The 27,066-nt window shown below is 44.2% G+C and overlaps 1 protein-coding gene and 1 long non-coding RNA gene across 6 annotated transcripts in view; one reads left to right on the forward strand and one right to left on the reverse strand.

The window, feature by feature from the left end:
• The window catches only part of fam163b (family with sequence similarity 163 member B), a 90,584-nt gene that overhangs the window by 20,172 nt on the left and 43,346 nt on the right, over window positions 1-27,066 (reverse strand). The window contains exons 2-4 of one of the 5 annotated variants that reach the window (XM_077714414.1): window positions 19,232-19,512; window positions 7,217-7,321; window positions 677-820 (exon numbers count right to left, since the gene is read on the reverse strand). Coding sequence is in view for 1 of the 5 variants with exons in the window: in XM_077714411.1 (XP_077570537.1) it covers window positions 23,097-24,857 (1,761 nt within the window). In the remaining 4 variants the exon portion in view is untranslated. Of the gene's footprint in view, window positions 1-676; window positions 821-7,216; window positions 7,322-11,715; window positions 11,781-19,231; window positions 19,513-22,003; window positions 25,157-27,066 lie in introns of those variants that run through there. The other 4 variants (XM_077714413.1, XM_077714412.1, XM_077714415.1 and 1 more) reach the window with 4 other exon arrangements.
• Window positions 7,850-9,559, forward strand: LOC144195755 (uncharacterized). The gene is made up of 3 exons (XR_013326156.1): window positions 7,850-7,950; window positions 8,539-8,702; window positions 9,144-9,559. It is a non-coding gene; the product is annotated as an uncharacterized LOC144195755 (long non-coding RNA).

Here is a 27,066-nt window from a genome sequence, read left to right on the forward strand (position 1 = left end):
CTGCAGACCCCGAACACCTTCCAGTTTGAATGATGTACATTTAAGTGAAAATTATGAGTGTTTGAAATCTCATAATTTTATGACTTTTTCTTCCAAGATTATTTAAATCTAATATTATGCAAACAGCAGTTTTGTGCTCACGCAGACTTAACGTCGACAAAAGTTGAATTCTGTGACACCAAACTAAATCCGGTTCACATTTCAGAAAAATAAGCAACCAAATGATTTTAATCTCATAGTGTTAGGATTTGAAGATTGTGCAATCCTAGTACAATCTATGATTCAATATTTGTCATAATTGGATCCTATAATAGTTGAATTTGAATCTCGGGATATTAAAATATTTTTCCTGGAATATTACAATGTATGAATTCTTGTAATTTACATTAGCACACCAGACCATTGCTCATGCCACAACAGTGTGCTGCGGCACAAGAGTTGGTAAAATTTAAAGCTAAAGCTAAAGCTTTCCCTTCATCATCGCTGTCATTCTCCTATCACATAATAATTTCCTCCAGCTGTTTGAGCCTGCCTGTGCACAGTTCTTCACTTCCTTTTCACAATCTCCATCAGCCCACACTGATGACTCTAGATATTCTTTTATCATTTGTACAGCTACTCCATGTAGTTTGACTTTGATATTATCATTTACACGCATTTATTTACCAATGCTCACCTTCATTACTCTCTTTTCTTGAGTAGACCACAATTCTCTTAATTCTCTTGCTTCCTGGTTGTATTGCTTAGCACAATATTATCTACTAACATCACATTCCAAGCTGATTCCTGTCTCACCTCAAATGCTAGTTCCATCACCATGCTGGAAAACAAAAAGGGCAACTGGTGAAATCTCACTAAAAGACCAAACCTCTGCCACTCCTACTGCACACTGCTGTAGCACAACTGCCATGCATGTCCTGATCTATTCTGACATACATCTTTGCTATTATAGACTTCCCAAAGTAGTACCAACACCTCTCTAGGCACTGTGGCACTCTGCTTTGGGATGAAGTTTATTTGGATCTGCATTCGTGGTATAGCGGAGATGGCTCAAAAATGCAGGGAAGCAGGCATAGACAGAGGAATGGGTGCTTTCAAGTGCTCATTTAATAGACATATTCTCATTCACTTAAAACAAACCATAAGGCCAAACCCAGGGAAATGTGACCAATTTACAACAAACATATACCAAATTAACGAAGGAATCAAACAAGCTGAATGAGGAGCACGAGAACTGGCATAAGTGAAAAGAGGATTTGAAAAAGGGCACATAGTGACTATGGGTTTAAATAGACAGACAGGGTTTAATGAGACAATCAGAAACAGCTGGATGACAAGAGAGGCAAAGAGGGGTGGGCAACAACAGGTAAAGTCACTGGGGAATTACAAGTTACACAACAGGAAATGATAACACTAATATTAAAAAAAATAACCGAAACTACCCAAAGGAGCCCCCACATAACAATACTGCTGCTCACAAACACTTAATTCCTGTCACCTTCTGGTGGAGGTGTGTGTGTATGTGAGTCCGTGTTTTCACCTCCCCTCTTAGTCAGCTGTTTTGTTTTAATTTGGTTAGCCCTGGGGAGTATATAAGGAGAATGTTTGGTGACGTCGGTGTGGGAGTATTATTTCTTTTACGTCCTGTGTGCCGTACGAATAAGTCAGGTTCAGGTTTTTCACCGTCACCTACGGCCTCCAAGCATTTGCCGCCGCCGCCGTCATCGTCCACGGCCTCCAAGCATGCGCCCCAAAATATATTTTTGATTTGACGCCGCCGTCACCCTATATTGATAGGTATCAGGATCACTTTTCGCCAGACACATATCGGGAAGTTTCCCCAGAGTATGACTCGGCAAACCCTTTCTGGGGTTGCGATTAGCAATTTACCCTGGCCCTCCACGAGGCAGACTGTGGGGAAGCATAGGCACCCGCTATGCCCAGCCGGGCAATCCTTTCCATGACACTGACAAGTGTGGCCGGACCGTGCATTCTGCCCGACAGCGGTGGCATGCATCGCGGCAGCGAGGGAGGTGGAAGCGGCATGCTGATGGCCATGTCGGTGCATGGCTTGATCACAACGTGATCACGGCGGGAAGATGACGGCCATCACGGGTCATGGCGTGATTGCGACAACCATCTTGAGACGGGGCATGGGAGAGGTGGCCATTTCGATATTGGGCAGGGTGACAGCTGTTCAAGACGGAGATGGATGAAGGCAACGACCTTGTAGATGGACAAATTATCTTCGGCCCTTTTAGACCCGGCATGAAAAATGTGGGACATTTTGGAGGCGTGGGAAGAGGAGGACCAATGCTTGCAGGTACCCGCTCCAACTAACCAGGATTGCATGCCCACGCCTCACTGTAGCGCACAAACACCCCGTACTCTCGCGCCGACATCGGCGCACCGCACCCTCGCGCTGACACCGGCGCTCCGCACCCTCGCGCCGACAACGGCGGGCCGCCTTGTGCCCAAAGCAGTGCCCCGCTCTCATGCGCCGACACCAGCATCCCGTTCTCGTGTGCCCGCTCGAGACAGCAGTTATTTTGCCGGGGGCCCTGGCAACGGCGATTCGCCTGGCCGGGGCCCAGACAGAGGCGGGAACCTAAGGCCGTGGGCGGTCATCCTTCTGGCGGGGGCCAAGATAGCGGCGAGAACCTGGAAGCCCAGGGCGGCCATACTTCTGGTGGGGGCCAAGACGGCGGTGAGAACAACAAGGACTTGGGAGCTCTGGACGATGGTGTATACTTGGGAGCCATTGATGATGAAGAATGCATGGAGGGGATGGACGTCGACGACGGTGGCGCATGCTTGGAGGCTGTGGATGACGACGGCTGAGCATGGTTGGAGGCCATGAACGACGACGGCGGCACAGCATGCTTGTAAGCGTGGATGACGACGGCGGCACAGCATGCTTGTAAGCGTGGATGACGACGGTGGCACAGCATGCTTGTAAGCGTGGATGACGACGGCGGCACAAACTTGGAGGCCGTGGACGACTACGGCGGCGCATGCTTGAAGGGCGTTGACGACGATGGCGGTGCATGCTTGGAGGCGTGGCGGGCGGCGGTCGGTGCAGGCTTGGAGGCCGTGAACGACGACGGCGGCGCATGCTTGGAGGCCGTGGACGATGACAGCGGCGAATGCTTGGAGGCCGTGGACGACGACGTCGGGGCATGTTTGGAAGCCGTGGACAATGCAATACTGAGGCCACTGTTTATCGGACTACCTGCACCTAGATACAGTGGTACCTTGAGTTTAATGCGTTCTGGGACTGAGCTCATATGGCAATTTACTTGTATCTCAAATCAGCGTTTCCCATGGAAATTAAAAACTGTCAGGAGTGGCTGGATTGCCCTTCCTTGCATGATGTCACGATTATCATCAGCTGTGGCTAATTATGTGATTAGGTTAATTTTGCTATTTAAGCATTATGGTTTTCTGTGAACGCGGTCATATCATCTGGTTTCATTCCCTGTGTTTCCTCGTAGTCATGCCGTTCACATTGACGCCACGCCACGCTGCATGTTTCTTTTTGTTTGTAACAAGTGATCAAGCTAAGTTGTTTATGTTACGTTACCCCGTTTATTAAATCAAGCATCAAGAGCAACTTATCTGCCTCCCCTTTTCCATTTGCTTCGGCGACTCCGCACCTGGGTTCACTTACCCCCCCGATCGGGGGGGGAAAGTGAACAGCACGATCCGACCATCATGGACCCAGCGGAGCGCCACCCACGCTCGCGGCGACGCCAACCATCCAGCTCGAAGACACCGGACTGCTTGGAGTGTATAAGAAACCCCTCAGAATTGTTTAGGAGTTTTGTAATGAACACACCGTGGTGAGGGGCTCTCAGGCACATCATTGCTGGAGATGAGTCTCAGCTGGTAGGAGAGTTAGATCCGCAGCGTACTCCTACGCCCCACCACTGCTATGCACGTCGCCCTGGGAAGCCCTTACAGTTTAATCATGATGCCCAGGTGCGTACAACCACCAGAAACCGCCCAAGTTATCTTATGCCTATGACCAGCGGAATTGGTTCACCATGGAGGGAGCCTGAAGATTCTGGTGAGGAGGACGTCGTTGAGGAAATTGATTTTTTCGCTGGCGTTTCGGAATCCGATGATGAATACTTCGACCAATTCGGACCCCGAGACCTTCCACTGGAGGAGGATTACCCCTATTTTTCCCCCGACAATTCCTACTCCAAATACCCCGACCAGCAATTACAGAGTGGGCTGACCACCTATTATGGGACACGACGTGATGGCGGGGGTGCTGTGCAATCCTCCCAGAGGAGGCGCCGAGCGCCGCACCGTAGAGCGAAGCGAAAGCAATGCCTGGACACACTAACCACTGTCCAAGTTACGCGCCCGACCACGTCCGTCCAAGCTCCTCTCCCGACCACGTCCGTCCAAGCTCCTCTCCCGACCTCGACCACGCCCTTTCCTAGTGCCCGAAGATACTCGGCCGATCTCACTGTACCAGCATCTCCTAGAAACTATGCAGCCCTCACCGTTCCAAGTGCCCGAAGTGACTCGGCCGATCACGCCTGCCCAAGTGCCCGAAGTTACTCGGCCGATCACGCCTTTCCATGTGGCCGAAGTCACTCGGCCAACCACGCCTGTCCAAGTGGCCGAAGTTACTCGGCCGACCACGCCTTTCCATGTGGCCGAAGTCACTCGGCCAACCACGCCTGTCCAAGTGGCCGAAGTTACTCGGCCGACCACGCCTGTCCAAGTGGCCGAAGTTACTCGGCCGACCACGCCGTTTCAAGTGCCCCAAGCTCCTGTACCAAGGCCACGCAAAGTACTCCCGTTGCCTTTGGGGTCACCAGTCGCACCCGTACCGAAGCCACGGACCAGGTTTCTAGTGACGGACGGCCATTCGAGCACCGCTCTCCCAAGCACCGCTCTCCCAAGCACCGCTCTCCCAAACACCGCTCTCCCAAGCACCGCTCTCCCAAGCACCGCTCTCCCAAGCACCGCTCTCCCAAGCACCGCTCTCCCAAGCACCGCTCTCCCAAGCACCGCTCTCCCAAGCACCGCTCTCCCAAGCACCGCTCTCCCAAGCACCGCTCTCCCAAGCACCGCTCTCCCAAGCACCGCTCTCCCAAGCACCGCTCTCCCAAGCGCCGCTCTCCCAAGCGCCGCTCTCCCAAGCACCGCTCTCCCAAGCACCGCTCTCCCAAGCACCGCTCTCCCAAGCACCGCTCTCCCAAGCACCGCTCTCCCAAGCACCGCTCTGTCCAGCGCCTGCCCGTCCAGCGCCTGCCCGCCCAGAAGTGGCGACGATGCTACGGCGCTCCTGGAAGACGGGGCCGGCGACTTCGAGAGTGGTAATTCGCCGGAGTCCCTGGAAGAAGGGACTGGCGACGTCGAGAGTGGTAATTCCCGGAGTCCCTGGAAGAAGGGACTGGCGACGTCGAGAGTGGTAATTCGCCGGAGTCCCTGGAAGAAGGGACTGGCGACGTCGAGAGTGGCAATTCGCCGGAGTCCCTGGAAGAAGGGGCTGGCGACGTCAAGAGTGCCAATTCGCCGTTGCCCCTGGAAGATGGGGCCGGTGACGTCAAGAGTGGTAATTCGCCGGAGTCCCTGGAAGAAGGGGCCGGCGACGTTGAGAGTGGCAATTTGCCGGAGTCCCTGGAAGAAGGGGCCGGCAACGTCAAGAGTGGTAATTCGCCGGAGTCCCTGGAAGAAGGGGCTGGCGACGTCAAGAGTGGTAATTCGCCGGAGTCCCTGGAAGAAGGGGCTGGCGACGTCAAGAGTGGTAAATTGCCGGAGTCCTTGGAAGAAGGGGCTGGCGATGTCAAGAGTGGTAATTCGCCGGAGTCCCTGGAAGAAGGGGCTGGCGACGTCGAGAGTGGCAATTCGCCGGAGTCCCTGGAAAAAGGGGCTGGCGATGTCGAGAGTGCCAATTCGCCGGTGCCCCTGGAGGACGGGGCCGGCGACGTCCAGAAAAGCAATGCTCCGGTTTCCCGGGAGGAGAGAGTTGTCCACCGCCGAGTAAACAGAATAAGGTGCCCGACCGTACTAATTTTCTAATATCTCCTAAAGGCAGGCAGTTTGGCCAAGACTTAAAGGACCAGCTGGGACGCCCGCCGGATCGACCACAGCCTCGTCTTGTTTCTGGCCGGCGCGGACGCCCGCCGGATCGACCACTGCCTCTTCACGTTCTTGGCCGACGCGGACGCCCGCCAGACTTGCAACTGCCCCGTCTTGTTTCTGACCGGCACGGACGCCCGCCAGACCTGCCACGGACTCGTCTCGTTTCTGGCCGGCACGGACGCCCGCCGGACCGACTACTGCCTCATCTTGTTTCAGGCTGGCGCGGACGCCCGCCGGATCGACCTCTCCTTCGTCTGTTCTTGGGTTGGTGTGGACGACCACCGGACATTGCTAGGTCTCCCACCCGCCCTCCCTGCTTGTTCTTGGTTCTCATGTTGGAATTGACCTTGGGACGTCTAGGATCCGTCCCTTAGAGGGGATGTACTGTCAGGAGTGGCTGGATTGCCCCTTCTGGCATGATGTCACGATTATTATCAGCTGTGGCTAATTACGTGATTAGGTTAATTTTGCTATTTAAGCATTATGGTTTTCTGTGAACGCGGTCGGATCATCTGGTTTCATTCCCTGTGTTTCCTCGTAGTCATGCCGTTCACATTGACGCCACGCCACGCTGCATGTTTCTTTTCGTTTGTAACAAGTGATCAAGCTAAGTTGTTTATGTTATGTTACCCCATTTATTAAATTAAGCATCAAGAGCAACATATCTGCCTCCCCTTTTCCATTTGCTTCGGCGACTCCGCACCTAAGGTTCACTTTCCCCCCCGATCGCGTCGCGTAGTGCGACGCGATCGGGGGGGAAAAACAACTAAAAACCCTCTGAAAAAAACTGGATATTGTAATGGAAAAACATTTTTGGGGGTTCTAATTTCCCATCTATTACTGCCATAACTAGTGGTTATGATGTTTAATACTACTAAAATTAGACGGATTGCATGGAAGGGAGAGGGACAGAGAAAGAGAGACTTTGCACGGCAACATGCTCATATAATAACATAAACACATTTAAATAAATTTGGATTATGATACAGACACACTCAAAAATAAGTTTAATTTAACCTTACACTAAACCTGATTCTATTTAAAAAAAAATCTTATTAGCCCTAAGCTCGCATATAATATCTTTCCACCTGCTGTGTGACTTATTTACCTGGCATCTGAGGACGTGAATTCTGACAAAGCGTTTGAGGAAGAAAACCGTGATACATTTGCTGATGTTGAGGACTGTGACTATCTTGAGGAAACCAGATGTTTCCTGAGAAACAGCACACACACACAATTTCTGAAGCAACCAATGAGGAAATTAGCAAAAGCACACAAATCAAATATTATACTCATACACATTTGTCTGATGCAATAAATGGGCAATGCAGCTCAAAGTGGATGGGAAAAGCGAAAGAAAATGTTAAGAAGCTCTTTTCGCCCTAACCAGAAAAGTGTTTCTTGTCTCATTTCTGTGTGCTTACAAATGTTAAATTGGTTAACCTAACATTTAAAATTTAAATGGTTCTTCAAGCCAACTGTGTTTTATTGCATTTTACGCGTATAACCCGTACCCATAAAATTTCCTTCAAATCATTGAATTTTAAGGAAATTTTAAGGAAACTGGATGGGAATTTAGGTTATTATGGACTAATGGTAGTCTTCTCTAAAATGTAATACTCACGGCTAACAAACGACTTTTCAAACATGATAACTGTCTGGGGAGGCCTTTGTAAACAGATCAAAGTAAGAACTTTATGACAGATTAGCTGTGAGTGTGAGGAGAAAACCTGCTTTTTGCAACATCTCAGAAAAAGAGCAAAACGCGATCTGAAAGACATGCAGGGTTAAGCAGTTACTTTCGCATTTTTTGGATTCTACACAAAGAAAATGTTTTTCCAGGTGATAGAAAATCTGTTTGGTGTAATATTAGTTATTTGGCTTCAAAACTGGGAACAGGGCACGATAGCCATTTTTTACCAATTTGTTGATTTCCAAAGGCTTGTAGAAGGAGTGAGGAGATCTTACATTGGGTTTTTCATCTATTTCATATTTAATGATAAAACTACCTTTCAGAAGATAAAATATTATTAATGTTGTTTTTGAATGGGTAGTTTGTTCAAAAATACTTTAACATTAGGGATTTGTTGGCTACAAAGAAAGGCCTGAGAAACTTGACAATATCATGGGGACATGCCTAGGGTATTATTTTTCTCTAATTTGCTTATTATAGGCTTTAGTTGTGGTAACAGTGAACTATGGGAGATGGCTCTTATCTTAAGTAAACATCATCTCCTTGCTGGGGTTGAGACGGGTCCGTTACGGTAGGAACTCAGCCAGTGATTTAGCTGTCATTGGGTAGGTTAACAAAATGGGTATGAGTAGAATTAGATCTTAAATATTAAGAATTAGTATTTGGGTGTCATGTTATAGCACTCTTCCCCCATCCTTGTCACCTCCTCCACTGCCATCTCCTTCCTCTTCTTACAGTTAGCCTTAGACCAGAATCATGGTGCCTCTCCTCATCATACCCCAGCTCTTCCTGCCTGATCTCTGCCCATGTTCTCCTAATGATGCAGTCAATGACAGCTTGGGCAACCTCAGCCTGGGTGCTCCACCTCTGGAACCTTGGTGTTGGCGTTCCTTACAGATTGGTCAGTGGACTCTCTTAGCTCATGAAGCATCCTAGACTTATATTGACAGATGGACTGTAGTAACAGTTCCAGGGCATTCATCTCAAAGAGGCCCGTTTCAGAAAGATACCGTGGTAGACCTACCCACTTTCTGATGAATTAATTGTCTTTTCCATCCATCTTGGTGGATGAGGAGTTCTTGCTCAAGGGCCAGATTACCCTAGTGTAGAGTGTAAACTGATAGCACCAGACTTTGAACTTACCAGGGGGTTGGCTCTGGTAAATCATTGGCAGGCCATCAGTGAGTTGTTTCATGACGGTCCATAACATCTGTTTATCACACAGCTCTGCAGTGTACTTCCTCCTCAGACTTTCATTGGGTTGCTCAGAGAGGATGGACAATCTTTCTCCCCCGACGACAAAAGTGGTGTTGTCGTTTCTGACTCGTCTTCTGTGTGACAGGTTACAGGATTTGGAGGGATTCATCTTCATCCTGGCCCATGACATCAACTCATCCATCCTCTTCAGCAGTCGAGATGTGCATGCTGCTGTCTGAAGGAGCCTGGTGACGTCGTCCATGTAGATCAGGGGTGTCAAACTCCAGTTGGTTCGCGGGCTGCATGAACCTCAACTCCATTTCGTAGATTTTTATTTTTTTAAATTTGATTAAGAGAACTGGATCAAAAGCCCCAAATGGTCAGTTTTTATAGATCTAAAGCAAAGTTTATTTGAGGTTTTTTGTAATGGAAATTTTCTTTTAATCATGTTTTTCATTTCAAATGGAAACAAAAAATATGTTTTAATCATGTTCAATATTAAAGTGGAAAACAGAAAATATTTATATATTTATTTTTAGATTTTACAAAATGCGCTTTGAACTAAAAACACAAAAGAAATAATATCGTATTGAAAATATTGCAATGATTGATTTTAAAAAGGGGAAAATCAGGAAATGTATTGTACATGTATAACCAGAAAATCGGCACTCATGATTTACTTTCTCGGGCTGCACAAAATGATGAGGCGGGCCAGATTTGGTCCCCGGGCCGCAGCTTTGACACCTGTGATCTGGAAGGTAGGCGGTCATCCTTCTGGCTAGCACCAGGATATCTTCCTCTCTACGTTCAGCAGGGCAATGTTTCTGAATTGGCCTATTTCTTTGGAGTTCGGGATGAAGACCACTACAGCCCTCTGCCACCTCTGATGGAATAAGCCGCTTCTTCCAGAAAATTCTCATTAGTTAGTCATGAGTAAGAAGGTTATGTCATTTGAAACGTTGGAGTATGCGTAGACAGAGTCCAGTCCTTCTAATTCCTGGGGGTCCACATCACGGACAAGCTCTCCTGGTCTACCACGGCAGTGGTGAAGAAGGCCCAGAAGCGACTCCATTTCCTGAGGGTACTCAGGAAGAACAACTTGGCCACTAAGCTTCTGGTAACCTTCTATAGAGCCACTGAGCATCCTGTCATACTGCATTAAGGAGTGGCACGCTGGAAGCACGGCAGCAGACAGAAACCCCATGCAGAGATTGATCAACACTGCCCTGAAGATCATCGGCTGCTCTCTGCCCTCACTGGATGACATTGCCAGCCCACGCTACCTCAGGAGAGCCAGGAACATCGTCAGGGACCAATACCATCCTGGTCACAACCTGTTCCAGCCGCTCCCCTCTTGCAGACGCTACAGGTCTCACAAAGCACGGACAAATAGACTTAAGGACAGTTTTTTTCCCCACAGCCATCTGGACTCTGAACTTGAGTTAGTATGCCACACAATCCCTTCTGTGAAATAACTTCGGGGAGTGCAATAACAATGCGCAATATCCTAGAAGCGTGTGCAATATTTTAGAATTTTGTGCAATATTTTAGAATTTTGTGCAATATTTTAGAATTTTGTGCAATATTTTAGAATTTTGTGCAATATTTTAGAATTTTGTGCAATATTTTAGAATTTTGTCCAATATTTTAGAATTCACCTAGCCGGGATGTGACTTGTATACTTTTGTACTGCTATTATGTGTTTTTTACTGGGAAAACACACTTTGAAAAGCTTGGAGTGGTGACCGGACGATTTGCCGATAGACGTTTGGTCGACGGACATTTGGGAGACGAACAATTCGCCGAACGGACATTTGGGCGACGAACAATTCGCCGAACGGACGTTTGGGCGACTGGACAGTTCGCCGAACAGACGTTTGGGCGAATGGACGCGCTTGCCCCGGCCCCAGATCGTGTGTACATGTTTTCCAACCTCGGCCCGCGGGACATATATGGCCCGTTAGCATTTTTGATCTGGCCCGCGCCGGCGTTGTCCAAATTATAGTAAAAATCAATGACCTCATTCATTTCCCTTACCGCTCATCACTCTCAATTTAAAGACTGCTCTGTTTCATTGAATAATGTTCTTTGTAAATTTTCACCTTCAACTGTGTCATTTTTCTTATATTTCAATCTCCAGCGTTGATAAATTACATTGTGTGTCCAAATACTGTCAAATTTTAGTATCCATTCTGGCCCGCAAGTCAAAAAGTTTGCCTACCCCTTAAACACATTATCAATAAGCTGCCATTGACTGCGGTAGATGTCCGATTCATGTTTACTGAAGTGCAGATGCATGATCCAAGGGCGGATAGAGCGTGCGAATCCCGCGGCGGGGAAACATTCGTTTGCCCAATTGTATGGTCGCCCAAATGTCCGTCGAACAAACGTCTTTCGGCGAATCATCCGAGTGCCGCTTGGAGTAGCAACACCAATTTTGTTATACGCAGCTGCGTATGATGACAATAAAGGCTTTAGATTTTGATTTGCTTTGTCTTCGGACATGAGGCAGGGGTCACCCTTAATTTTTGGCCAGCTAATTACAGGGCAAAAAGGGACAAACAACCATTCATGCTCACACTCATACCTAGGGGCAATTTAGAGTGTCCAATCACCCTTCCATGAATGGCTTTGGAATGTAGGAGGAAACCGGACTACACAGAGAAAAAAACACTCATGCCTGGTGAAACATGCAAACTCCACAAAGGTGGACAAACCTGGACTTGAACCACGTAACCCCACTGTGACGCTGACGTGCTAACCACTCAGCCGACGAGTCACCCTGTCATAAAAATGAATTCATAAAATATAGCCATAAGGACATTTTATTAAGGGCATTAGATTATGTGCAGATATATAATAAACAGGGGTAAATGGCAATATTTTATTTCATATTATTATATATTTGCTTGCAACAAAAAAATATGCTTTTCTTTACAATTAAACTTGCTTTACTCATCATTATTAGGATCATACTTGCTTTCAACAAAGTAAAAGCTTTTCTCCTGAAAACTTTCCACTGAACAAAGAGAAGCCAAAACACTGTGGACTGCGGGTAATGGACAAAACCAAGAAGATCCAGAACGCCTTGCATTGCTTAGAATCTGGTCTGGGAACTGCCCCTGCATCCACCCAAGACACTACACAAGTCTTTCTGACGTTTCGGTCCTAGCCTGTTTTGACTACACATGTATCACCGGACATTTAGAGTTGAGAGATAGATTGTAATCAGGGCCCTCCAATGTAATAATACAACAGAAAAAATGTTTAAGGTCAGAACAGAGTTGGGAACCTCTCTCAGCGGTTGTCCCCCTTGCAAGAAAAAAAATCTCTTTGTGCTTGAATTAGGTAATGTCAAATGACAAACATGAATTTACTTAATGGTATCATGGGTACACCTGATGATTACCTTGTGGTGTTGGCGTTTGTGGATCCCAATGATTCCCATAGAATACTTGCCTGAAGTGAGGGACTTGACAGAGAATGACTTAGAACACCTTTTAAGATGAATAACATTATTGAACAGCGTTTTGCTTCACCCAGACGCAGGTCACCGGGGCCCCACTCTGGAGACATGCCAAAGAGGTCAGATGTGATGAAAATTGGGCGACAGCCAAAGAAGGTATCCTTGGTAGTTCAATACCAGGCTGCAGAAACTGTCTCTTGGGACGTGGAATGTCACGTGTCTGGTTGGGAAAGACTGAGGTAATGGCTGAGGTTGCTCAAGGGGGTAGGACTCTTCCACTCTGGAGTCACTCATGGTAAGATGCACCGAGCAGGTGTGGGCATGTATATTGGCCCCCGCTTGGTGCCTGTATATTGTAGTTCGCTCCAGTAGACTAGAGTTCTGGGACAAGATCTTACTGTTGTTTATGTGTACGGACCAAACAGCAGCTCAGATTTCCCACCCATTTTGGAGTCCTTGGAACGGGTGCTAAAGGGTCCTTCTTCTGGGGACTCCTATGTTTTGCTGGGGGACTTCAATACTCATGTGGGCAACTACAGTGAGACCTGGAGGGGCCTGATTGAGAACAGCCTACCACATCAGTACTCGAGCGGTCTTATATTGGATTTCTGCATTTGCCATGGTTTGACAATAATAAAAACCATGTTCTAGAACAAGGGTGTCCATATGTGCACTTGGCACCAGAGCAACCTAGGCCGCAGTTTTATTATCGACTTTGTAGCCATGTCATTGGACTTGCGGCCGCATGTCTTGGACACTCAGGTAAAGAGAGCAGCGGAGCTGTCTACCGATCATCATCTGGTGGTGAGTTTACTCCAACAGTGTGAGAAGTGCCGGTCCCCCTACAGAACCAAATGTTTTTTGAGCATCTGCAGGCAACCCTTGGAAGTATCCCCAGTCAGAAGGAATTTGAACTCCAACATCTGACAGAGCTTCTCTTATGTCTGAGTAGAGATGATGGGGGACATTGAGTTGAAGTCAGTCCAATGTTTCGTGCAGCTGGGGAGCAATGTTTTTTTTCAGTACCTCAAAAGAGACCATAAACCTTAAAGGGAGATTTGAACTCATCTGCATTTCCCACTTGCTTTGCTTTTTTAATTTGTTTCTTCTTTTCAGCCACTAAAGCTAAAAGCAGGATCTATTGTACAACTAGGTTTGGATTGGATGTATGTCGATTTTTGATTGTTGATGCCTTGATCGACATAGCCAGTGTGACATGTCAAACAGAGTATTGGTATTCGATTATTGATGCTTTGGAGCACATAGCTTGGCAAACACAGGTAATTTCCCTCATGACAGTATAAGTTGGATTAAAGAAGCGACAACGTATCACTGTTGTGATTATTTCTACCAGTGTTTCCAGGTATGCTGGTTGTTGTGGTTTTCAATATACTGTTTATTGCATGTGAGGAGGAAGATACTGTTTAGTAATGTTTATTTCCTTTTGAATTGCGAGCGTCAATGTGCGAGTCTCGGGTCATGCACATGGATTAGCATTTAGCACGCTACCTTCGGCCGCCATTACCGTTACCATTATCTATTTCTGGCATAATCCATCTTGAAAATGGCTTTAAATCAACACAACAATACATTTGCTTGTGCAGCTAACTCCAGATACAGTTTGGTAGCTGTGGCTATTCAATAGCCAACATATTTGGTGAAAGCGTTGACATATCCCTCTTCCTGCAAGAAAGCAATGACGTATCCCTACGGCTGCGACAAGGCATTGTGGTTTTGCCAACTCGAAATCTGATAGGTTAAAGCAACAGTCTTATCGACGCTTGTTTAATGCAGTAGAGCCTGTAAACGCATACGTACATATAAGTTGGATTGAAGAAGCAACACCGGCCATCACTGTTGTGATTATTTCTCCCTGTGTTTCAAGATTAAAATGCAGGGTGTAACAAAAGCAGCACCAGTGTTTTTTTTTTTTTTTTAATTTGATTCTTTTTAATTGGCCCCTTCAAATTGGTCTTGGCATGAACTGGCTCTGCTTCCTTTTATTGAAAATTTTCAGCCGTTCCTGTGTCATCACTACTTTTTGCCTTCTGGCGACATTAATGAGGTTAGTTGGCATTGTAGACTGGCTACTTAGGTCTATGGATTCTCAAGGGATATGTATTAGGACATGTATTATTTTTGACAGAAAGAGCCACAAACAATTCATATTTTTAAATGTTATTCCTTGAAAAGCCACACTCAGACTTCAAAAGTAAAAATGCATCAAAATGTGTGCTTTTTTCAGTCATTTCACCACTTTTAACGTATAAAATGTCTCGGAATTATTTTGTCAGCGTTATGCTGTTGCTAATCAATGAGTGTCAATGGGAGAATGAATGCAGAAGAGTCTCATCAAAAAACACAATTTAAAAGGTGCTAGGGTAGTGTCGGTGCCATAGTATCGACCTGACACTCCTATTGGTAGATTCAGGACTCAGCTCTCACTCAAGGGATTTCCATATTTTACCTTACAGTACGATATGCCATATGCACTCATCAAAAGAGCAACAGGGGGCTCCCAAATCATTGGTTCCCTAACCCGGCTTTGAAGCTGGAACTGTTCTTGTTCAATAGTCCCCATATGTTTTTTCAATACGCTGGTTTTAACTTGCTGTCTGTCGTCTTCAGATTGAATGATGGGTAAGTTGCAGTTGCAATGTGCTGAGCAAGTTTGTCCAATATTTTAGAATTTACCTTTGGCAGCGCGTGACTTTTTATATTTTCGTATTACTTATTGTTAGGTGTATCATTATTTTACATTTGCTTGAAATATAATCATCCGGGTCTTGAAAAGTAGTTTAAAAAAGGTTACTATAGTTCCTCCGCAAAAGCTGACTTTCATATCTGTAGAATGGGAGCAAAAAATTACTCATGACATAACTCCTACATCTGATGCAGCAGGGAGCAAGTTTTCAATTATCTTTCTAGAAATTTGTAGATATGACATTGTGGGATCAGTTTGGAGCAATTCAGTGAGTGAATGCCAAATATTGTAGTCCATCTCATGATTTGGTCTGGGAACTTTCAGAAGAAAAAGATGATTGCACCAGCAGAACATTATCTGGTCTCCGTAAAATATACTGTTGTCCTTGTTCATTTAGCGGCTTCACTAGTTCGTAGATTTTTTTCTGAAGTATAAAAAAGTTCATAAAAATGTCAAAATCTATGGTTTAAGTCGCAAGCCACTTCTTTCTCTTTCGCTTGCCACTAAGAAAATGGCGGAAGACCGAGGACTTTCACTCAACTCAGCACCAAGAAAAAGAAATGTCATGAAGCGGGCGGTGGCCTTCATTTGTATCCAAAAATATAGATTTCTGAGTGACCGTGAGCCTCTGAAAGGGTGGATTTTTATCAGAAATTTGAGCCCTGGATGACTCGCCCTTGTCTGAAAATAGAGCACTATGGGTAGCGAGGATGACTGGAGGCCGTGGTGGAGCAAAGTGGATTTTCTCCAGAAAGCTCCCAGCGATGTTAAGTCGGACACCATCGGTCTGGTCTGAAAATAGAGCACTTAGGGTAGCGAGGATGGCTGAACGCCACGGCAAAACACCATGAAAGTTGAGATTCCATTTGATTCCGGGCAGCGGGCTGACATTGTTGTACTTATCTGAAAATAATGCTCCCTGGGTGGCTAATAGATGCCTCGACGGCGCGGAGGAGCGAATTGGATGTTTAATTTCCCCCAAACATCTTCATTGTGTGCCGAAAACCTCTCGCAAAAGCTTGCCTATGGCACTTCCTGAAGATTCCATCGATGATTAAATACCTCTCTAATCTGACAAAGACTTGGAATAAAGCTCCCACTAACCTGTTTTTTTTTAAATCTAAATCAAGCGGAGAGGAACTATTTTCAATTTGAATACAAAATATTTTAAAAAATGTGAAATATAGATATCAATACTTAGTCCTTTCATATATCCTATAGCTGGATTATTTAAAAAATAAACTTCTTGATAATTGTACCTGTGTACCAAATTGCAGTAAAATTATTTGTCCGTCAGGTGGAAGGTTTCTGCTGATTCAAAATCAGTCTAGAGTGGTCTAGTCTAGCACTTTTTAGTAATTAATGCGATTAGCTGGCCACTGATTCAGGGTGTCCTCCCCCTCTGACATGGAGTCAGCTGGGATAGGCTCCAGCATCCCCCGCGACCCGAAATGAAATAATTGTGATTCTTGGTCTGAAGTAAGAATGCCTTCCATATTGGGTAAAGCTTTTACTAAATGTCGCAAATGTATGGTAAATGATAATGATGTGTGTATAACTCCTACACGTACAAATGTGATCTAACGCCCTATAGAAGATGGCTCTTGGGACTTGGAATATCACCTCTTTATTGACGAAGAAGCCTTAACTAGTGTGTGTTTCAGAAGTACCGAATAGATATAGTCAGCCACACCTCCACACACAGGAGTGATACCACCTTTTTCAGACTGTTTGGACATTTTTCTACTCTGGGGATGGCCATGGTGACAGACGAAAGTGTGGAGGTATTTTCGTTCCATGGCTCTGTGCTTGGTTGGATGAGAGGGTAACCACCTTCACTTTTTGGGTGCACTGTTCTTCACTGTTGCTTGTACTTGGGTCCTTGGAGTCTAAGGACTCCTCCTGTATGGATGCTCATGTGGGTAAGACACGAAGACCAGGAGAGGCATGATTCAAAGCAATGCCCTCTCCAATTTTAACCCATGCAGGGTTCAACAATTGGACTATTTGAGCACAAAATACTATGTTCAGCTAAAAAAATGTCCATAAAAACATTAGGTACCAGGACACTGTCGGCTGCAATTCGATGATTAGTTTTGTCATCATGTCATTAAACTCAGATGGAGCCTTCAATTGATCAACCCCTTGGTGTTGAGATGGCTGCAATGATGTGTCTGATGGAAATGCCTGTCAGAATCTCCTGTCAGAAGAAGCTTCAACTTCTATTGCATCTTTTGTGTAATTTGTATGTGTTCAGCGACGCGGTGAATGAGTGGTTAGCGTGTGGGCCTCACAGTTCTGAGGTCGAGGGTTAGGGTCCAGCTGGTGATAAAGTGCATAAAGCGGTTCAGAAAATGAATGAAAAATATCTATTAATAAAGAATCTTCATAAATGCCATGAGAATATGCACAAATCCGACTTAAATTTTACCTTACTTTACACATCTGTCCTCACTTCTCCTTCTCGTTCAAATGACTTTTCTGCTAAACGTGTTACTTCAGATAGTCAAGTTTCCATTTATATGCAATATTTTTCCATGATTTTGCTTTTATTTATTCAATAAGGGATAAGATTGTGGCCGAGGTGTAATTTCCATTTATGGTCCATTGTGTAGGTTGAAGACAAATGATCACATACTAGACACACACATACGCACGCACACAACCACACACAGTAGATTTAGACCGTTCTCACCTGATTTCACCCCTTGTGTTTCTATTTTCACGGTTAATAAAAAAGGAATATATTTAGAAATATTAAAATGTAATTTAAAAAAAGATAGAAGGGCTGTAAAACACAAAAAACATAAGAATGGACAGAGCTACAGTCGATGGCTGCCGCGTAAACGGTGCCATCATGGGGAAAGGGGAAAAAAAGTTTTGATTTTATTTTGTGCGCTCCATATGATTCCTGCTGCGTGGAGAAGATGAGAGTAGTGCGTGATTGCGCGCGCGCAACTTAACATTGAATGGAGTGCGATAAATTCCATGAAAACCATCAACATTTTTTTTTTTAGACTGCTGGCCAGCTGCAAAACTAAAATGTTTGCACTCTTGTTATGATTGAGGAAATGGAGGCAGAAAAAGTGCTGGTGCACAAACGTAAAGTTTAATGGTTAAATGTTGACAGAATAAACCTTACAAACTAAAAATGGGTAAAAAATAAGAAAGAAACTAACTGAACAGGGAAGCACACAGATAAAGATGCACACCGATGAAAGGCAAAATAACCAGAGAAAATAATTAGCGACACACCCGACAAATACATGTGGTCTAAATGCACAGACAGGGCTTGATGGCAATAACAAACACATAGGTCACACATGAGAATGAGAGCCAGAAAAGAAACAGCAGGTGACATTCATGTACAATTACGCAAACAGGACCACAAGGAAAAACACACCCAACCACTAGACTCCAACAAGATAGGACGACTATAAATAGTCAATTCAATAATTCACAGCTATCACCCAGGTCAGAAATCTTTCATCCCAGGAGTACTTTCAGTTATTTTAACAACATCCCATGGACAATGTACTGCTATCTCTTGCTAATAGTAAATTAATAACATCAACACAGTGATACCTCATTAAAATTGCTTTGATATTGTAGTAATTGATATTTTGCTGATATGGCAATAATTTTCTAAAACTGTAAATATGCATAGTATATATATACTATGTAATTGCTATATTATTATATTGTGTATATAACTAAATACCTCGATATCTCCGAAAATTTTATCACGCATGTTTAGCAGTCTTCTTATTTTAGCTTATCAACATCGTTCATTTTCATCTTACCATCCTTGAGTCTTTCATTTAGCTTCATTTTCATCTTGCCAGCCATCATCCATGCATTCCTGCTTCAGATTGGCTTCATCCTGTCATCTATCCATCTTACCACCCACAATCGGAAATCACTATCATACTTCCATACATTCATCATAGTTATAGTACTTTTTATTTTAATTATAAAAATTGTGTCACACCAACCAACAAAACAGTGTGAAGTCAACTCAGGGTATTAATGCTTAATCAAGCAAGACACACATTGATCTTACCTATTACTTTAGTGCTCTCTGGTTCCGCTTGCAAAAGAACATGCAATCATGCCAGGAGTGGTCAAAGTGACATCAATACAAAAAAACTTACAGAACTTGTTTGATTCCCTTAAATAACAATTATCCGCACACAGATGAAGACCTCTCGCAAGTAGACTAGATAGAGCCTCTAGTGACACCACAAACTCAGTCCCTGTGGTCTACTCCACTGCCCAGCGTCGAGCCCCTAAATGGGAGCGTGCTGCCGCTGTGATGCACGTCACAGCTGTGTTTGTGCGCACCTGCAGAAATAAAGATTACCCTTCATTTTTATCATGTTCTCACAAACACACATTGATCTTACCTATTACTTGTAGATAATTGTGCTATATGTAACTTCCCACTATTTACCATATAACTCAATCTCCATAAACCTTCATTTTATTATCTCAAAGATATTTCATTATGATCTTAATAGCTCAACTATCTTAACTGGATTCAATTTTAGCACCATTTCACAAATGACAATAAATGAATATCATGCCAATAACTAACTGACTCATTTGTCTTCAAAAAAGATCATCAATACCTTACTAAAGACAAACTAGTAATATATTTGACATATTAGTACATCACGCTATGAAATGTATATCATAAAAATCAATAACATCTCATGGAAAATTTGCTAATTGTTTCACTAACATTTTGGTAAACTCACTCTCCAGCAAAAATGTCCCTTTCTATAAAGATATCACTAATATTGTGCAACTTTTTGACAAACAGTTGAGCAATATATCATTACCTTCTCACTCATTTCCAATTGGCACTCCTTTCCCATCTCATTGATTTATTACTTGCTGTTAATGAGTCAAAAATGCCCCCCCCCCTAACCACAACAAGAACTCATTAAAGCGTCTGTAGCACATCTTCTCAACTCACATTTTTATTGCTGTTCCACTATTGCAGGGGTGGCCAACCCGCGGCTCGCGAGCCGCATGCGGCTCTTTGCCCGGTTTCATGCGGCTCTTACGTCCATATCAAAGTTTGTATTTGTGTTTTATTTTTTTTTGCGTGTGCGCTTCGCTTGAGTTCAATACGGTATTTTCGTCCAATGCGCATGTGCTCGGGATGAAAATACCTCAAAGTTTCCCAGTAGGAGCAAGGTCATTTGAGTAAACGTTTTTAACAGAGTGGGAGAGCTCCCGTGAACCAGAAGCGACAATGAACGGCGTCGCGCACACAAAAAGTATCCCAAAGATCGAGCGTCGGCTGAAAAAGCCACACCCCCTGCGAGGCAGACCAAGGCGAGAGTGCTCAGCCGGGAGCAGCCAATAGGAGAGCGAGGTGTACACCCACGTGGTGGGCGCGCTAGTTCGCCCACCACGTGGGTGTACACCTCGCTCTCCTATTGGCTGCTCCCGGCTGAGCACTCTCGCCTTGGTCTGCCTCGCATGAACATTGTGTGTGCACTGTCTCACACAGACAAACTCTCAGTTCAACCAAGTCCACAAACAAAAATATAATAATTTACAATAGCGTTTTTCTTTTTCTATGCATGTTACTTAGTGGGACTTCTGTCATAAAATCAGCGCCTATTTTTGCGCAACATTCGCTCCTTGTGAGCTGTCATTTATTATGAATGGCTTTTAACTAGCGAAAAGCCATTCATAATAAATGACAGCTCACAAGGAGCGAATGTTGCGCAAAAATAGGCGCTGATTTTATGACAGAAGTCCCACTAAGTAACATGCATAGAAAAAGAAAAACGCTATTGTAAATTATTATATTTTTGTTTGTGGACTTGGTTGAACTGAGAGTTTGTCTGTGTGAGACAGTGCACACACAATGTTCATTGTTGATAATGACTGGCCTGTGCTGTTAGTACTGTAGGAGTCAATTTATGTCATTACTATGCTGGTGTGTGACATTTACAATAAATCTGTGTGATGTGGCTCTTTGCGGTAACACAGTAAAAAATGTGGCTCTTTGCGGTAACACGGTAAAAAATGTGGCTCTTGGTCTCTGACTGGTTGGCCACCCCTGCACTATTACCTCACCAATATCTAAATGTCACAGCAAACTCACAAATGTGCTTTAATATTAATGTAATATATTACTAATATTCAGTAGCTTAAGAAAAAATGGTATAAGAAGAAATGTTTCAGGTGGTGAATAATTCAGAGCTGGGCAAAGATTTTTGTGTGTTGTGCAGACAAGAGTGTGTAAAATTCATGAGACCTTACATTTACTCCTTTACCCCTATCCTCACATGCACACACATTCAAACACTGGAGGCACACAAACTTCACTAATGCCAGGACTATATAACTGCACATTCGATCATCTCCAAAAAATGAGAACCGCATACAAACACAAATAATTAACAACTGTATCCGGTCCCAACCAGCCCACCTTTATCTCACAAAATTGAGTACACCTCTCTTATTTCTACATTTTTTTGTAAATCTTTTCATGGGACAATACAAAAAAAATACGCTTCGATACAATGTATTTTTGTAGATCTCGGATAATAACAGAATATTATTTTAGCAACAAATGTTTGAAATGCTGCCAACTAAAGTGAGTATGCCCCAAGTGAAAATCTAAATATTCGGCCCAAAATATAAAGATTTTGTATGACTACCATTATTTTTCTGCAGCCCCTCAACCCACTTTGGCATGAAATTCACCAGAGCTTCACTGGTCGCTGTCAAGAGGTGAGGCGTGTGTTGTACCCGCGATTTTTCACGGGTAGAAGGTGGTAGTATTTCGCCTTTAAAAGACGGGTGAAATAATCAGACAGGCTCTTTGTTGTATTTTAACCAACTTTAGTTATTTAAGCAATTCACACAAAACATAATATACAATAACACTCAAATATATACATAGTAACATATTAACAACCCGTTATAATCCAAAGCAATGTACTTGCTGCATAAACGATTATAACTTATGAGTATTGTAACTTGTTACCTTTTGTTCCGGCCGTCATTTACTGCATACTATTATGCTACTGTTATAACGGCGGCCGAAAGTAGCCTGCTGTAGACAATGCACCCGAGACGCGCACATTCGCGCACACACATAAAAAAAAGTAAACAACCCACGGTCGAAGGTAGCTCGCTTTAAACAATACCCGAGACTCGCACATTTACTCGCACACATGAAAAAGTAAATAATCAGCGGCCGAAGGTAGCTTGCTGTAAACAATACCCGAGCCTCGCACATTTACGCGCACACATAAAGAAGTAAACAAGCATCACTTAAGCATTACGTTCTTTCTCACATGCTACTATTGCCTCTTGCACATCTCACACTCAATCGCCATGCAAAACAAAGCAACATACCTTTAAAAGACGGGTGAAATAATCAGACAGGTCCTTCGTTGTATTTGTATTTCAACCAACTTAGAGAAATGTCTGAATAGCCCGTTATTATACCCTACCAAGGTCTATGACCATTGGTTAGTCATTACGTCATCGCCCCGTGTTTAACGCATGCTAGCGGCATGAGTCCCCTTTCAACTTAACACCTGCACTCATGTCTAACATCAACTACTTCACCCTGTCACACTCTCCCCCACAAAAACAAATGTCGTCCCGACATTAATATGCTCCCAAACATTCCCACATTGGTGAGCCGATGCTCATTACAGTCCAGGCGGCACGGCCACAGTTCAAATATAATCCACAACTCGTACGGTCCACGTTTTACTGGATGGCACAGTAATCACAGTCCATAACAGTCCATAACAGTCCATGACAGTCCATGACAGTCCATGACAGTCGTCCTTGTATGTTCAAGCTTGTTGGAGTCCAAACAAAAAAGGTGGCTGCAGGTAATATGGATGCAGGTGTACTAACCAAGGGCCCACTCCTGGTGCAGGCTAAACAATTAGCCGCTCCTGCGGTGACTGTGTACTATAACAGGAGGGGATTCCAAGATGGTCATAGGTCGTACGTCGTGGTGGGTGTCTCTCCCTTCTCGGCCGTTCATCAGTCAGCGCCTCAGGTTCCGTCACGGCGGTTGGCGGGAAAGTCTCTGATAACTGCTCAGCACTAGGACCTTCAAGAGGAGGGTTTGCTCCCTCACCAGGCAGGTCCTCCAGCTGATGGTCCTCTTCCACTTGTACTGGTCCGGAAGCAGGGCCCCCCACCCCGTGTGTCCGGTCCACAGGCAGTGGCCCGCGCTCCGGCTCCATCTCCTGGGCACCTCTCTCCTTTAGCTGGCGCAGCTCACAGTGGAAGTCATCCTCGTCATCGCCTTCTTTTTCTGACTCCTGATGAGATGCCGGCTGCTTTTTCTTTCTCGGCGTCCTCGTGCCGATTTTCCCTTCTTCTGGTGTTATCTCAACGGGCAAATGTTCACAAGACATTAGTAGATTTCTGTACAGAATTCTGGAACGATCTTTACCTCTTCCTGGCCTAACTTCATAAATTGGTAGGTCAGATCCCATTTGCTTCTCCACTGTGTGAACTGTATCTTCCCAGAAGTCACGGAGCTTCCCAGGTCCTCCTCTTGGTGTCAGATTTTCCATCAGGATGCGCTCTCCTGGTTGTAGCACAGAACTCCCGAACAGTAGATAAGATGGTGAATAACCTGTCACATCACAACGGGTACAGTTGTAAACATGCACAAGTTTATTCGAAGGCTCCTTCCAATTCGATTTCTGTATCTCCGTCGGTTCTGGTTTAGTTTCTTTCAAGAATGTAACTTTTTGCAGCTTCAATAATTCAAGCTCCTCTTTCAGTACTTCCTCCCTCTGGAGAGATGCCCTAATCTCTCTTTCTGTTGCTTGCTTGGTCTGAAAAAGTTTCTCCTTCTCCACAACAAACATGTCCACCTGTTTCTCCAGAGCCATTTTCTCTTCTTGCAGTACGCTAATCTCATCAGTTTTATGCTGCTCAGCTTGTTCAAACTGAAGTTCAAGATGGTCAATCTTTTTCGGAAAGGCTTCTCTCTGTTGCGATATGTCCTCTTCCAGTTTTTTGATGATGTGATCTTTAGATTGAACGATTTCATCAGTATGTAAGTTTTCTAGCGCCAAGAGTTTTTTCTGTTGGGCTATTTCCTCTTCATAAGATAAAAGTTTCAATTCTTTTGCCTCCACATCTGTTGCTGCCTTTGCTAAACAGCCAACTGTTTTGTCAAGCTGGTTTTTCAACTCTGCATTTTCGCACCGCAGCTTTTCTCTCTCAGCTTTGTAAATTTCTATAGCTTCATTTCTCGCAGAGAGCTGCTCCAACAAATCTCTTCTTTGCTTATCGCTCTCTTCATTATGCCTAGCTTGATCTTGTTTCATGGCTTCAAGGTCCCTCTTGAGAATTTTTTCGCGCTCAAGGGAGGCCAAGTGTTCACTATTTATTGCCTGCTTTGCCCCAAAAAGTCTCTGCCACCCCAGTCTTCTGTCTTCATACAACATCCTTATGCCCTCTTTTAATTTTAACCACTCAGACATACCTTTGTTCTCGTCTTTGAGTTCGTTCCTTTTTAGGTGGCTATAGATGTGACACAACAATGGCACTCGTGATGTGCATTCCGGACTCTCTAGGTTCAGAAAATCACATATTTCTAACAGGTCATTAACTGTTAGCTTGTCCAACATTTCGTATACCTCTAGGCGTAACTGCTCCCGTTCCATTTCCATTTTCTCAACACTGGAGGAGTTTGGTTTATGATGCGAAAGTGAACACTGAACTGGCACGTTTTTACCGTCTCTCTGATGATCTCTACTGGCCTCAGATGACGAGTACTCTGCCAACTTCACGTCCCTTTTCACCACAACACCTCTCCTCACTGTCTGTCCTGGTTGTGGTTTAGGTTTTGCTGGCTCAGCATTCAGTAGTCAGGTTGTGAATACTGGTCATCAAAGCAGCAAATCCCAGCGGTGCCTCCAAAAATGTTGTACCCGCGATTTTTCACGGGTAGAAGGTGGTAGTATTTCGCCTTTAAAAGACGGGTGAAATAATCAGACAGGCTCTTTGTTGTATTTTAACCAACTTTAGTTATTTAAGCAATTCACACAAAACATAATATACAATAACACTCAAATATATACATAGTAACATATTAACAACCCGTTATAATCCAAAGCAATGTACTTGCTGCATAAACGATTATAACTTATGAGTATTGTAACTTGTTACCTTTTGTTCCGGCCGTCATTTACTGCATACTATTATGCTACTGTTATAACGGCGGCCGAAAGTAGCCTGCTGTAGACAATGCACCCGAGACGCGCACATTCGCGCACACACATAAAAAAAAGTAAACAACCCACGGTCGAAGGTAGCTCGCTTTAAACAATACCCGAGACTCGCACATTTACTCGCACACATGAAAAAGTAAATAATCAGCGGCCGAAGGTAGCTTGCTGTAAACAATACCCGAGCCTCGCACATTTACGCGCACACATAAAGAAGTAAACAAGCATCACTTAAGCATTACGTTCTTTCTCACATGCTACTATTGCCTCTTGCACATCTCACACTCAATCGCCATGCAAAACAAAGCAACATACCTTTAAAAGACGGGTGAAATAATCAGACAGGTCCTTCGTTGTATTTGTATTTCAACCAACTTAGAGAAATGTCTGAATAGCCCGTTATTATACCCTACCAAGGTCTATGACCATTGGTTAGTCATTACGTCATCGCCCCGTGTTTAACGCATGCTAGCGGCATGAGTCCCCTTTCAACTTAACACCTGCACTCATGTCTAACATCAACTACTTCACCCTGTCACACGTGCTTGCGTGAAAAAAGAGGAATGGACCCAATTGCAGTAAATCAGGGCCAGGCAGAGTGACGGTAACTCAAAACATTTTAATTAACTTCACTAAAAACTAACTATACAAACCAAAAATTACGGAATATAAAACTTGTAAATCAAAGAGGCGTGAATTATTTTTGTCTCTGAGCCTGCCCGCCAGCAGAAAAAACAATTAAAAAGCGAGAAACCGGCAGTTATCAAGAAACATGTGGTGCCTCGACATACGATCAATTTGAGTTACGAGTAAAATTTTGAGAAAAAATTATCTCGAGATACGAGACAAATTTCGAGATATGAGAAAGCCTTTCTTGCTTCTCGTGAAAGTGGTCGTGCGTTGTCCTATTGTAAGGACATTTGTGTGCATCATTTTCTGAATATTTTGAAGGGAATACTAAAGCAAACAGCCCATTGATAGTGAAAGTCAGGGTGAAGGTTGGGCAAATTAATAATGACCGAATCAAGGGTACATCTTATATGCGCATGTAAAGACAACATGCATTAATTATTATTATTGAAGATGATTATTATGACTTTGACTGTGACTATTAGTATGACAATTGTTGTTATTATTACTATTGACAAAACAATAACAATACAATTTAATTTCTAGCACCTTTCGAAGCCGTGAGGATGATGTTGATAACGAGATTTTCAAATGATGATATCCTTTAAAGCAGTGCGTCTCATTTATTTTCTGTTGCGAACCCCAAACCACCGTAACACCAGTAAGAATTAAAGGTTTTACACCGCCCTTAAGTCTCAGCCGCCATTGTATACATAGTATAATTTATTCATAATATAATTTAAAATTCCAAGTGCACTTCTGCATAAGATTGTATCTTTGTTAAAATTAACAACACCGACAGTGAGTGTGCCACTGCCATCATCTGAGGAAATGTGCAATTCCACTCTATTGTATGTTTTTCTAAGTCAGATTCTCCCAGGCATTGCTTCGCGCCCCCACTGGCATCACTTTGTGCCCCCTACGAGGGGACGCCCCACTATTTGAAAAGCACTGCCCTTGAGTGATTGATGGTGACTCCGACAAAGGCGGACTGAAGCCAATATGAAGCTTTATGCCAGGG

Source organism: Stigmatopora nigra, chromosome 4 (genome assembly GCF_051989575.1).
Source record: "Stigmatopora nigra isolate UIUO_SnigA chromosome 4, RoL_Snig_1.1, whole genome shotgun sequence".
NCBI lineage: Eukaryota > Metazoa > Chordata > Actinopteri > Syngnathiformes > Syngnathidae > Stigmatopora > Stigmatopora nigra.